We start from the raw sequence: 13,849 nt of genomic DNA, 5'->3' as shown, positions 1-13,849 counted from the left end.
CTCTCGGCGTTTATTATGATTTTAGAACCGTATTGGTGGATTATTGCAACACGGTTTCTTGAAAAGTCCTCAAAAAACAACGAATTATGAAAATTTAAATTAACTTTATTGAGTAAAGAGTGTAGTGCCGCGGAGCGGTGTCTCATTCCCGAACAGTAGGGGGCGGCAGAAAGCTCGTTCATACACGTGAACACAACGAGGAAGAAATGACCGGGTGTAAACATGGCGTCTGCCTTGGAGGATGATGATATCAGCACTGATGATTACTATTCCCTTCTTAATGTCAGGAGAGAGGTACGATACGCGGGCGCGCTTCGAATAAATGTCTGTGCGGATGTGTCTGTCAGCTTTCCCGTAAAGTTTCCTCGCTTGAAATGCAGCGGCCGCCGGTATAATGAGCAGAAGTGTTAGCTATGGGGCTAGCCTGTGACCCTCGACATTGGTTCAGGTGCTGTGACTCTTCTGGAAAAACATGAATGACAGCGTGCAGATCGCGGCTCCGCGGCTCTGTCACCATCAGCTGTAGGTCTCCAATCGGAGATCGACAGGGTTGTGATAGTGTCGCGGACTTAAAGCAAATGATAGCAAACTGTTTTTCACTTTCGCCTGGATCGCATGGTCTGTGAGACGCTGCTAACGAGCTAATGCTAAAAGTATAACTTCGGCTTCACGGCGCAACAGGGCGATGTTTACGATTATAGTTTGTCAGGCTTTGAGATTCGCCGTTTCTTTTGTGGACAGCAGTAGAATCCATCCACACATTACCTATTATTACTCATTCAAAGTTATGCGTGCCATATGGCTGTGCGGAGCTAAATATACTGCAGCCTGCATTTACTGTGAACTTGTTTACAGTCAGATCACCTGCAGGTACAGCATAAACACATGTCTTCTTTTGAACTGCAAAGTCGTCTTTCATTTCTTGACAGTGTTCTAAAATGGGTTGTTTTGATAGTGAACTAGCCTACTGTAGCCTACTGGATATTCTTTCCTGATTACGATTAGCTGTAGATCTTACACTGCAGTGTTTCACACAGTCGTGCACTTGTGTTCTGAATTTCGAGAAAACTTTTAATACGCAAATTCCAGTGCTTATTTTTTAATTAGTTGCAACTTTAAAAATGTTGACCTTAATCTACAAGATGTATAAATTAGCAACGTGCAAATCATCCCTCTGACCGCTTTTCTACTTTAATCTTTGTCAGTATTGTCCACTCCCACAGTCGTGCTATTTGTATCTTCCTAATCGAACATTTACAATCTGTTTGTAATAAGTAGCTCATTGTCAAACTTTAACTACGTTCAGTACATTCACTGTGCTGGAATAGAGAGCGACTTTGAAAGCGAGCCATACAATAGTCCTGCAAGATCAGTATTAACCACATGTTTCCAGTTAACAAGGAAATGGTTTGCTGCTGTTTGACCATCAGAAAAAAGTGTTGCTGAATTTGACTATTCTGTTGGGAGAATATAGACGGAGTATATTTTTTGGCTTGTGTAAAGAAGTTGATTTTACTGCTTTTGGCAGTATTTCTCAAAGTTCAGTTCAGTTCACATTAAGTAAACATACACTCGCTACAATCTTGTGTCCTGGCACCTTTAGCTTTACTCTCTTTTAACTGGTTGAGTTTCAGGATGCCCCTCTTTTAAAAGTGTTGCAGTCATGCCAACAGGAATCCCCGGGTTGTGGTATAATTTAACTCCAGTTCACTGAATTCTCCTATCTGCTGCTGTTTGCAACTGATAAATATGTTAAGAAGCCTCTCCTGAACCAAGTTCATCCAGTGGTCAGAGGAATGTGAATCCTGTGCATTTTCACAGAGTAATTATTATATACATTATGTATATTACTTGTTTTTTTTATATATATCTTGGTCATGTTTAATATAAATGTCCCGCATTGCAGTGTTATTTTTATACATAATTAAAAATGCAGGAAAGCACCATAGTCCCTTGTTCTGCAGCATCAGCAGTCCCGGTCAGGGAGTCGTTGTTTAATGGTGGGGTTTTCAGTGAATTTCATTCCTGTGCTTCAGGCCACAAATGATGAGCTGAAGGCGGCGTACAGGCGACTGTGCATGCTGTACCATCCAGACAAACACCGGGATCCAGAACTTAAGACACAAGCAGAGCAGCTTTTCAATCTTGTGCACGAAGCTTATGAAGGTAAGAAGAAACCGTGATTTGATCGCTCACTACAGTGTCACATGATACTGACGTCTTGATATGAATATGCTACCATCTGCTTGAAAGTATGTTGAGACGAGGTCCAAATCCCACTTCAATGTAACATATAACTTTGTGTCTTTCTAGTGCTGAGTGATCCACAGGCTCGAGCCATCTATGATATCTATGGCAAGCGAGGACTTGACGTTGATGGATGGGAGGTAAGACTGTCGAAGACTAAGGTGGTCAGTTAGTGTTCATCTAGGCCACCAAATCCAGTCAAATATATCTATCTATTCAGATTTGATGTATATAGTCATTATTTACTAGATCTAAAGCATACTGTGATAGTATCCTGAAAAGTCTTAGTAGGAGCAGCTGCACGATTGTCTGGTTTACCTCATGCATTTTTCAGAAGCCTGCATGTTGAAATGATTATGAATGTCGTATGTGTTGTTGGCCAAATGCAAACATGTCCAAATGTCATGCAACCAAAACAAATGTGCATAAAAATAATCCTGGTTTGTGTTTGCAAATTCTAACTTTTAGATGCTTTCAATCAAAAAACAGGCTGATATGCAGTCATCTATAATTTATCAGAATAATATGTCAGTTTTACCAGTGCAAAGGTGGAAACTTTCAAGTGGAATGAAGATTTGCGGCTGATGTCATTTTGTCCTTCTGTTTGAATGTATTCTTTTGTCAAAACACCCATAAACATCCGCTCCGTGGAAACACACAGTCTTTACCTGCAGCGTCTGAAGCAGCCAGTGCATTTGTTGCTCACAGCGTGTCTTCCTCCTGCAGGTGGTGGAGAGGAAGAGAACCCCTGCTGAGATCCGAGAGGAGTACGAGCGTCTCCAGGCCGAGCGAGAGGAGAGAAGGCTTCAGCAGAGGACCAACCCAAAGGTATGTTTAGATGAAGGCAACGCGTCCCATATTAAACGGAGTACAGTGTAGCTATCTTGCATTTCCAGTGCCTCAAGTGTTTCTATCATATGAAAATGGGTCCTTATGTAGACAGGTGTGTATCACCTCTCGATCTTCTTTTAGGGGACAATCAGTGTGGGAATTGATGCCACGGACCTGTTTGACCGATATGACGAAGACTACGAGGATGTGGCCGGAGGCGGAGTTCCACATGTGGAAATCAACAGGATGCACATATCACAGTCCATCGAGGTGAAGAGTTCCTTCAGATCTTTGCCTTTTAAGGAATACTTGCCGGGACGTTTCGGTTGAAAAGACGCCAAGTCTGCGATCGCTCTCAGGGAGGACGTTTGATTTAATTTGCATCAAACAATCTTGCTTCAGGCTCCTCTTACCACAAAAGACACGGCCATTTTGTCTGGCTCCCTGTCAACACACAATGGAAATGGAGGTGGCACCATTAACTTGGCCTTGAGAAGAGTCACCTCGGCGAAGGGGTGGGGCGAGGTATGCTGCGTTCTCGCCGGGCACCCCACACACACACACACACACGCACACACACACACACACACACACTGCAACGAGAGTATAAATGGCATGCTTACCGTCTCTCCCACAAAACAGCTGTTGGTGTTTTTAAATGCGCCGCCGTTTTTAAGGTGTGAAACGCTCTTTGTTGGTTTTGTTTATGCAGATAGAACTTGGAGCTGGAGACACTCACGGGCCTCTCTTCGGAATGAAGATATTCCGCAACCTGACATCACGAAGGTACACATGGAAACACGGACGGTCTATAAATCGATGCGCCGTATGTTCACAGTAACACGAACGATACACGGCCGTGTTGTTGTTGTTGTTTTCGCCGCAGCTTCGTGACTGCTCAGTGTGGGCTGCAGTTTTCTTCCCGGGGCGTGCGTCCCGGCGTGACCACGGTCCTGGCTCGACACCTGGACAAGAACACTATGGGCTACCTGCAGTGGCGCTGGGGGATCCAGTCTTCCATGAACACCAGCATCGTGAGGGACACCAAGAGCAGCCACTTCACCTTCGCAGTGCAGGTTACATTCAGCTTTATTTTCTTTCTTTCTTTCTTTTTTTTCCCCTCCAGCCAAGTCGCAATTAAATCAACAAGCGCTTGTCAGCAGTTGTGCCAAAATGATTATTTACTTTTTGTCTCGGCAGCTTGGCATTCCTCACACTTTTATGATGATGAGCTACCAGTACAAGTTCCAGGACGACGATCAGACAAAGATCAAGGGCTCAGTAAAGTATGTTGTCAAAGTTTAATGTGTGTTATTTAGCGAACGCTCCCTTGAATTTACATTATAAAACAGTTGTAGATCATGTTGACGTTCGGTCAGTGTGAATCTATGCATAGATTCTTTTCTTTTGTGTGGTTGGAAGGCTTTTTTCCAGGATCCATCCATCCTCAGTTTATCCAACCTAGGGATGACCTGACAGCTGATAACAGTGCAACCACAGAGACAAACGGCACACTCGCATTAACTATGGATAATTTAGAATGATTAAACTTAGATGTACGACTTTTGGGTTGTGGGAGAAAATCAGAGAATCCAGAGAAAACCAAAGCATGCACAGGGGGAACATGCAAACTGCACAGAAAGGCTGCCAGCTTGCTTTGAGGCGAAAACAGCAACCCTTTCACCACAATGTAACATTTTCACAAGTTGTTGAAGTTAATGTATCAGTTACTGTGAAAAGTTAGTATAATGGCAATTTTTGAAGGCTCAATTACAGCAACTATATGTTTTTCCCAGTTAGGGTACCACGGTTCTGGAGTCTGTCCCTGCTAATATTTGCTCATGTGGAATACGTCATGGACGGATCACCAGAGTATGAATTCTCTAAAACAGAGAAAGACAGACACACACTTGGGAGTGGGAGTTAAAGCAAAAAAAAAAAAAAAAAGTCTTCAAATATTATGAATTATTATTCATGTGAACCTTTTTTTTTCCCATATTATGCAGTTCTTATAGCCTTGGCTTTGGTTTTTTTTTTTCCCCTCCAGATCAGGTTTCTTTGGGACTGTGGTAGAGTACGGTGCTGAGAGGAAGATCAGTCGACACAGTGTCCTGGGGGCCACCGTCAGCGTGGGAGTGCCCCAAGGTGTCTCCCTGAAGATCAAGTAAGTGCGGCTCCCCGCTCCACCGTCTTTCCAGAGGGTTCTCATCGCCGTGCTGTTGCCACGGCGCCCATAGGAATGAAGACGTAACATTATGCCAGCTGATGAAATTAATTTTCTCCACTTGCGACTGAATCAGGCTTCCAGCGAACGCCCCTTTCCCGGGATAAGGATTTAAAAGCATTTGTACATACGGTTTCGGTCCCCCCCCCCACCATTTTAAGACTCTCACATTTAGATGTATGAAAATAGTGTCTTCTCCAGCTGAGAATAACTGCATTTTCACTTGGCGTGTGTTTTCAGCTTCTAGCCACAGATAGCAATAATAAACCCAACTCCTCTGCCTGCAGACTAAACAGAGCCAGCCAGACGTATTTCTTCCCGATACACCTGACGGACGAACTCCTGCCCAGTGCTGTATTTTACGCCACAGTCGGACCACTGGTTTTCTACCTCGCCATCCAGCAGCTTATTATCCGGCCGTACGTGCGGGCCCAGAAGGAACAGTAAGAAAACTCTCACTTCGACGTCGGCTGCTCCATGCAAACGATGTTATGGGAAGAAGCACCGCATGTATTATTACGGCCGGATTTTTACGAGCTCGTTTTATATTCCTCCATTTATCTTTTAACCCAACAGAGACTTGGAGAAGCAGAGGGAGAGCTCGGCCTCTAATATAGCCCGGAAGAAACAGGAGGCAGAGTCTGCCGTGAGTATTTTACAGGCTTATGCGAGCCTGCGGTGCCAGTCCTACGCCGGGGCTCGGCGTCCGATCGGAGATGCAGGTTTCTCTGTCAAACTATTAAGAAATATTAGTCTCACCAACAGTTAAATGAAGGGCAGAGATGGGATTAGATCCGATGGAAAGCGTTAGGAAATATTCATTAGTATAATCCATATGATGTGAAATCTCACTGTTTGTATCCTCCTCTGTGTGTCTTTCATCTCCAAAGGTCTTGCTCATGCAGGAGTCTGTGCGCAGGATTATCGAAGCTGAGGAGTCCCGTATGGGTAAGAGCAGTAATATTTTAAGGCCCGAGCTTATCCTGGGAAAATAATGTTTTTTAAGCAGGTTGTTAAACTACAGTATTTAATTCCCGCAGACTCAGAGCTGTTTTTCATGCATTTTGGGTGGAAATCTATTGATGTCTGAAGTGTAATTTTCGCATACGCCGTGCTCCTTGAAACAAAACTCCACTCCAATTCGCTACTTTTCAAAATCCCACCTCAGACATCAAAAGACCCCACGGAAAAACGCCGCAGTGATCTTACGGAGCGGTTTATTGAAATCTAGCCGGATTGCCTTTTCCTTTGTAGTACGAAGAAAGCAACTCTCAACACGAGCCGCGTTCTCATTGTCAATCGGATTGACCCGTTTACATGAGCGATCAATCTGATTTGTTAAATCAAATTGATAGCTTCATTCAGTCTTCATGAACCCTGCATCACAAACAGGATAACCTCAAATCTAATCACTTTTCCAGGTGGAAGTGTTTACATGACCCCGTTTGAATCGGATTACTCGCGGTCCACGTTTCTCTCCGTAGCTTTTTAAGCAGGGTTAAAACAAGTTAATAGAGAAGTCCTGTACATTTCACCGGGTTTTTAATGACCCTCCAGCGTTCTCTTTAACCGGTGATAATTGGAGGCTTTTAGTTTCCGTTTGATGAGCAGAGCAACAAAAAGCTCTCAGCAGACAGTGTAATTTTCACCTGAGGGAGTTTGGCATGTGATAATTGGCGTGTGACACCTGTCACCGTCGAAGCCGCTTTGATTTTTTTTTTTTTTAGTAGCATCAGAGGTCCCCTTGACTTTGCACTTATGAAGTAACAGTTAATAAGCGACTGACACACAGCTGCTCCGCTCTATTTTAATGGACCGCACTCTGTGAAATGGTTACTGTATTGTTTATGCAGCTTGTGATTAAAATAAATTATGCTGTCTTTTTGTTGCATACTTGCTGAGTGATTTTTTTTTTTTTTTTTTTTTGGATTGGGGGGGGGGAAACAAGTGTTGTTAAGTGGTGTCATTATAAACTCTCGGGCTGCAAGTTGTTGGCAGGCTTGAACGAAACAATTCAAAAAAACGGTTTATCTGCCATCTTTGCATTTCTGAACTCCTGAGCTCCTAAATCAAACCGGGCAGGCAGCTTTGTTGACAAATTTGCATCGTGAAACACTTTGTATTAACATACTGCAATGTCACTGCCGCTCTTCCCCCGCTCAGGGCTCATCATCCTCAACGCCTGGTACGGCAAGTTCGTGACAGACAACAGCAGAAGGCACGAGAGGGCAAAGGTCATCGACGTCACTGTGCCTCTGCAGTGTCTGGTGAAGGACTCGAAACTCATCCTCACTGAGGCCACCAAGGTAATTATGGTTAATAACACACCTTTTTGTTATGCTCAAGTAATCAAGGCAATGAATGTGGCAGGAACAAATTTGAAGTTGTTGCTTTTTTTCTCGCTTTGCTTTTTCTTTTCTTTTCCCCATTTAAAGATATTTATAAGATCATGAACTTATGTGCTAACGTTTTTATCAAATACAAATGACACGTAATTGCTTTTTTTAAGACGCTAGAAAAACATCCACAATAACATGATTCGTCTCTGATCACTGCCTTGCACTCAGCAGAGTTCCACCTTGACACGCAGATTGCTTTTCCGTTACTCAGTTCTAGCTCGGCTCGGCTCGACTCACTTTGAGGCGTTTTATAACGGCGCGCCACCTCGGCGTGTCTGGAGTCGTCGTAGAAATTTAGGCCGAAACTCCAGCGACGTCATTTGTTATGCGACACATCCGCGTGTCCGTCTTTGATCGAGATCATTCTTGTTGTGATTGCGTTTTAAAAAAAAAAAGGGATTGTTGACTATCATGAACGAGTCGCTCTCCCAACTCATCCAGTAACGTCTGGTCTCGACCAATCAGCGGCCTGCCCTCGGCCAACGTCACATTTTTGCTTGTAAAATACTTGGAAAGTACCTGGAATCAGGCGCTGTAATGGAAAAGCCTGAAAACCGAGGCGAGCTGTGCCGAGTAGGTGCCAGTGGAAAAACATCAACACACACACACACACACACTCACTGAGTTGACAGGCAGCACTTGTCAGAAACTGCGGTGATGATAGTAACTCTCAGCCTACTGTGAGTTGGTCCAAGTACAGAAAAGAGCCCAGAGTGCTTCATGCTTAATTTCTGACAAGCAGCAGAAGTCCAGTTTTTGACCCAAATGTTCTGTACGAGGAGAAATCCTCCCTCTGGCTGGCTGCACAGACACACAGACTGACAGAAACACACATGTAAGTGTTTTTCTTGGTGTCTGCCTGCCTGCCACCACATTGAAGTTGTCAACCTGGGGAAAACACAGGATTTTTATCCAAAACATGCAATAAAATTATATTTAATGTAAATAATTGCTACAGTGTGAATTTTTTTTTCTTGTGCTAACATTATTAAGTAGTCAGAAACTTGTGTTCTCTACTTTCGTGGTGTGATGATTCAGCCCGCTGCCGCTGTGTGACTCGATGTTGTCTCTCCAGTCGGGGCTCCCTGGCTTTTACGACCCCTGCGTGGGGGAGGAGAAGAGCCTGAAGGTGCTGTATCAGTTCCGTGGAGTCATGCATCAAGTCCTGTCAGGAGACGCCGAACCGCTCAGGATACCAAAGCAATGTAAGAGAGCTCGGACGGCAGTGTGTGTGTGTGTGTGTGGCTCCACATGTTTCTGTGATGAGGAGCAGTTAGAGTCGCGTATGGTGGAATATTTCATCTCCAAAGCTGTTCTAAAATTCACTACCCTGAACCCCCCCCCGGATGTGCCGCCTCTGACTTCTCTGTTTTTGTCTTCACAGCTCACAGGATCGACGCAGACACATAGAAGCTCATCTGCTGACCGGTTTAAAAAGAAAAAGGGACTCGTCTCTCGACTGTTCGACAGAAGATGGATAAACTTCCATTTTAGACTCGACATGGATTTCAGTCCTTGTTACTCAGAAAATGTGCATTTACCTTTTTTTTTCTCTTTTTTTTCCCCTTTTTTTTTGGTCTTTCTATTCATCTAAATATGCAGAGTGGAGTCAAAGCATCACAGACTGGATCGATCAGAGCCAGAATTTATGGACATGTTGTGGCCTGCTTAAAATTCTAATGTGACATCAAAATCAATGGCTACCATCACAATTCCCAGGTCTCCGCGCCTCATTGGTGCCCATTTATTTTTTGGTATGGCTTGTAACATATGACAGAGTCCTATGTACTTACTGTATGGAGAAAAAAACTGCAGTGCCTATGTGAAAGATGACATGAATGCACCTCTGACTATTTGCCATATTATTAAAAGTTGTCTCTCATGTTGTGTAACCATTTTGATGCTTTTGTTTGAACTGCATTGTAGTTTTTTTTTTCTTTTAGTCGACTACACAACATGCACATCTACACCAGCTGCACTGGTGTTACTCCCAAAGCTTGTGATGCAAAATCTTTCGGAAGGCCTTGGTTAAATTGAATGTGGTGGATAATACAGTCAACAGAAGAAAAGGATATCTATGGATGAACAAAATAGACTTAGCTCAGCGACTGACTGCAGCAGAGAAGATTTTTCTTATGTGTAGTTAACATGTTGTCATTTACTTCAGAGAAATCCATAAGTGGAGAAACCCATGTACCCTCCCAGGGATAACATGCAACACCCACCTTAATACCTTAAACACCCATCTTAATAATAAATTGATTAATAGTAACACCTTTAATAGCTAACATGCAAAATGTTAGTCTTTAGAATTAAGTTTTAAATTGGACTGTTAGATTTTCACAACAAAATAAAATAGAATTTGCAAGAATAAAATGTTGAAACCAAAAAAAAAAAAAAAAAAAAAAAAAAAAAATATATATATATATATATATATATATATATATATATATATATATATATATTTTATATTTTTTTTTTAATTTTTTTTTTTTTCTGTTTTCAATTTGAATTTATTTACACGGAAAGATTATTTTCCTTCTCGGATCTCTGGAACCTCCCACTTTTCCAGTGAGTAAGTAGCTTTCGGTTTCACATTGTTTCTTAATATCTGAGTTTTCCGAGCGACGTGAACGCACCACTGTCCGTGCAGAGGGAGGCCGTGCTGCGTTTAGGGCCGGGTTGGGCGGATGTTTACCACCGGATCACACGCTCCTGTTTCCTCTCAAGGCACTTTATGGCTTCTCTCCCGTTTTGCACCACATAAAAACTTCGAGTGAACGAGACGAAACCAGTGAAAAAAACGATCTGAAGAGGTACTTTTCCCCAGCGATCGCAGACTGCGGTCAAGCCCGCCCTCATTTCAGAAAGCACGGTCAACCTAGCACTCAATTGACTCTGTGGTGCGCGCATACTCTGTGCATTACGGGAACAGCGTTTTCACAGTGACTTCACAATAAAAGTTGGGTTAAGTTGAATGAGATCTTCCTTTTGATTTGGTTAACCGAGTTAGTTTTCTTAAGTTTTCACGACCTGGAGTGACAGGCACAGTGAAACTGATATTCTCCTGCGAGAATACAAAGTATCAAAATAAACACGAACACACACCAAACACGAACAGACGCCCAAAAAAAAAACAAAAAAAAAAAAACCCTGTTGGCAACAACCCAGTCCACTTCTCACTGAAAGTAGCCCCCCCCAGGCTGCAATTCACCAAGTGTCATCCAGATCTGATGTGTATTTTCAAAGTAAGAGCCCTCTGAAAAAGCGCATTTTTGACTCATCCAGCCAAATTCAAAGTTGCATTGCTCCAAAACGCCCTGTTGCCGAGCAATCATTCCACTTCTCACTGATAGTAGGCCCCCCCGGAGTCCCAGTCACCGAGTGTCATCCAGATCTGATTTGCAGTTTCAAAATAAGAGCCCTCTGAAAACTCACATTTTTGACTCGTCCAACCAAATTCAAAGTTGCATTGCTCCAAAACGCCCTGTTGCCGAGCAACCATTCCACTTCTGACTGATAGTAGGCCCCCCCAGGGTCCCATTCACCAAGTGTCATCCAGATCTGATTTATAGTTTCAAAGTAAGAGCCCTCTGAAAAAGCGCATTTTTGACTCATCCAGCCAAATTCAAAGTTGCATTGCTCCAAAACGCCCTGTTGCCGAGCAACCATTCCACTTCTGACTGATAGTAGGCCCCCCCAGGGTCCCATTCACCAAGTGTCATCCAGATCTGATTTATAGTTTCAAAGTAAGAGCCCTCTGAAAAAGCGCATTTTTGACTCATCCAGCCAAATTCAAAGTTGCATTGCTCCAAAACACCCTGTTGCCGAGCAACCATTCCACTTCTGACTGATAGTAGGCCCCCCCAGGGTCCCATTCACCAAGTGTCATCCAGATCTGATTTATAGTTTCAAAATAAGAGCCCTCTGAAAACTCACATTTTTGACTCGTCCAACCAAATTCAAAGTTGCATTGCTCCAAAACGCCCTGTTGCCGAGAAGCCATTCCACTTCTGACTGATAGTAGGCCCCCCCAGGGTCCCATTCACCAAGTGCCATCCAGATCTGATGTGTATTTTCAAAGTAAGAGCCCTCTGAAAAAGCGCATTTTTGACTCATCCAGCCAAATTCAAAGTTGCATTGCTCCAAAACGCCCTGTTGCCGAGCAACCATTCCACTTCTGACTGATAGTAGGCCCCCCCAGGGTCCCATTCACCAAGTGTCATCCAGATCTGATTTGTATTTTCAAAGTAAGAGCCCTCTGAAAAAGCGCATTTTTGACTCATCCAGCCAAATTCAAAGTTGCATTGCTCCAAAACGCCCTGTTGCCGAGCAACCATTCCACTTCTGACTGATAGTAGGCCCCCCCAGGGGCCCAATCACCAAGTGCCATCCAGATCTGATGTGTATTTTCAAAGTAAGAGCCCTCTGAAAAAGCGCATTTTTGACTCATCCAGCCAAATTCAAAGTTGCATTGCTCCAAAACGCCCTGTTGCCGAGCAACCATTCCACTTCTGACTGATAGTAGGCCCCCCCAGGGTCCCAATCACCAAGTGCCATCCAGATCTGATGTGTATTTTCAAAGTAAGAGCCCTCTGAAAAAGCGCATTTTTGACTCATCCAGCCAAATTCAAAGTTGCATTGCTCCAAAACGCCCTGTTGCCGAGCAACAGTTCCACTTCTGACTGATAGGAGGCCCCCCCTGGGTCCCATTCACCAAGTGTCATCCAGATCTGATTTATAGTTTCAAAGAAAGAGCCCTCTGAAAAAGCGCATTTTTGACTCATCCAGCCAAATTCAAAGTTGCATTGCTCCAAAACGCCCTGTTGCCGAGCAACCATTCCACTTCTGACTGATAGTAGGCCCCCCCAGGGTCCCATTCACCAAGTGTTATCCAGATCTGATTTATAGTTTCAAAATAAGAGCCCTCTGAAAACTCAAATTTTTGACTCGTCCAACCAAATTCAAAGTTGCATTGCTCCAAAACGCCCTGTTGCCGAGCAACCATTCCACTTCTGACTGATAGTAGGCCCCCCCAGGGTCCCAATCACCAAGTGCCATCCAGATCTGATGTGTATTTTCAAAGTAAGAGCCCTCTGAAAAAGCGCATTTTTGACTCATCCAGCCAAATTCAAAGTTGCATTGCTCCAAAACGCCCTGTTGCCGAGCAACCATTCCACTTCTGACTGATAGTAGGCCCCCCCAGGGTCCCAATCACCAAGTGCCGTCCAGATCTGATGTGTATTTTCAAAGTAAGAGCCCTCTGAAAAAGCGCATTTTTGACTCATCCAGCCAAATTCAAAGTTGCATTGCTCCAAAACGCCCTGTTGCCGAGCAACCATTCCACTTCTGACTGATAGTAGGCCCCCCCAGGGTCCCATTCACCAAGTGTCATCCAGATCTGATTTATAGTTTCAAAGTAAGAGCCCTCTGAAAAAGCGCATTTTTGACTCATCCAGCCAAATTCAAAGTTGCATTGCTCCAAAACGCCCTGTTGCCGAGCAACCATTCCACTTCTGACTGATAGTAGGCCCCCCCAGGGTCCCATTCACCAAGTGTCATCCAGATCTGATTTATAGTTTCAAAATAAGAGCCCTCTGAAAACTCAAATTTTTGACTCGTCCAACCAAATTCAAAGTTGCATTGCTCCAAAACGCCCTGTTGCCGAGCAACCATTCCACTTCTGACTGATAGTAGGCCCCCCCAGGGTCCCAATCACCAAGTGCCATCCAGATCTGATGTGTATTTTCAAAGTAAGAGCCCTCTGAAAAAGCGCATTTTTGACTCATCCAGCCAAATTCAAAGTTGCATTGCTCCAAAACGCCCTGTTGCCGAGCAACCATTCCACTTCTGACTGATAGTAGGCCCCCCCAGGGTCCCATTCACCAAGTGTCATCCAGATCTGATTTATAGTTTCAAAGTAAGAGCCCTCTGAAAAAGCGCATTTTTGACTCATCCAGCCAAATTCAAAGTTGCATTGCTCCAAAACGCCCTGTTGCCGAGCAACCATTCCACTTCTGACTGATAGTAGGCCCCCCCAGGGTCCCATTCACCAAGTGTCATCCAGATCTGATTTATAGTTTCAAAGTAAGAGCCCTCTGAAAAAGCGCATTTTTGACTCATCCAGCCAAATTCAAAGTTGCATTGC

General features: G+C 43.9%; 1 protein-coding gene across 1 annotated transcript; it reads left to right on the top strand.

The window, feature by feature from the left end:
• The first annotated feature begins 197 nt into the window (after positions 1–197).
• dnajc11a (DnaJ (Hsp40) homolog, subfamily C, member 11a) lies at positions 198–9,226 on the top strand. Its single transcript, XM_030119572.1, has 16 exons — positions 198–294; positions 2,037–2,166; positions 2,314–2,387; positions 2,974–3,075; positions 3,220–3,348; positions 3,481–3,603; positions 3,791–3,864; positions 3,965–4,154; positions 4,279–4,364; positions 5,126–5,242; positions 5,590–5,745; positions 5,879–5,948; positions 6,193–6,250; positions 7,466–7,608; positions 8,777–8,906; positions 9,086–9,226. Exons 1-16 carry the CDS (start codon positions 223–225, stop codon positions 9,109–9,111), a joined length of 1,680 nt encoding a protein of 559 aa, XP_029975432.1. The 5' UTR covers positions 198–222; the 3' UTR covers positions 9,112–9,226.
• The last annotated feature ends 4,623 nt before the right edge of the window (positions 9,227–13,849 follow it).

This window comes from Salarias fasciatus, chromosome 20 (genome assembly GCF_902148845.1).
Source record: "Salarias fasciatus chromosome 20, fSalaFa1.1, whole genome shotgun sequence".
In the NCBI taxonomy this organism is placed as follows: domain Eukaryota; kingdom Metazoa; phylum Chordata; class Actinopteri; order Blenniiformes; family Blenniidae; genus Salarias; species Salarias fasciatus.
This window is presented reverse-complemented; position numbering and strand designations above follow the sequence as displayed.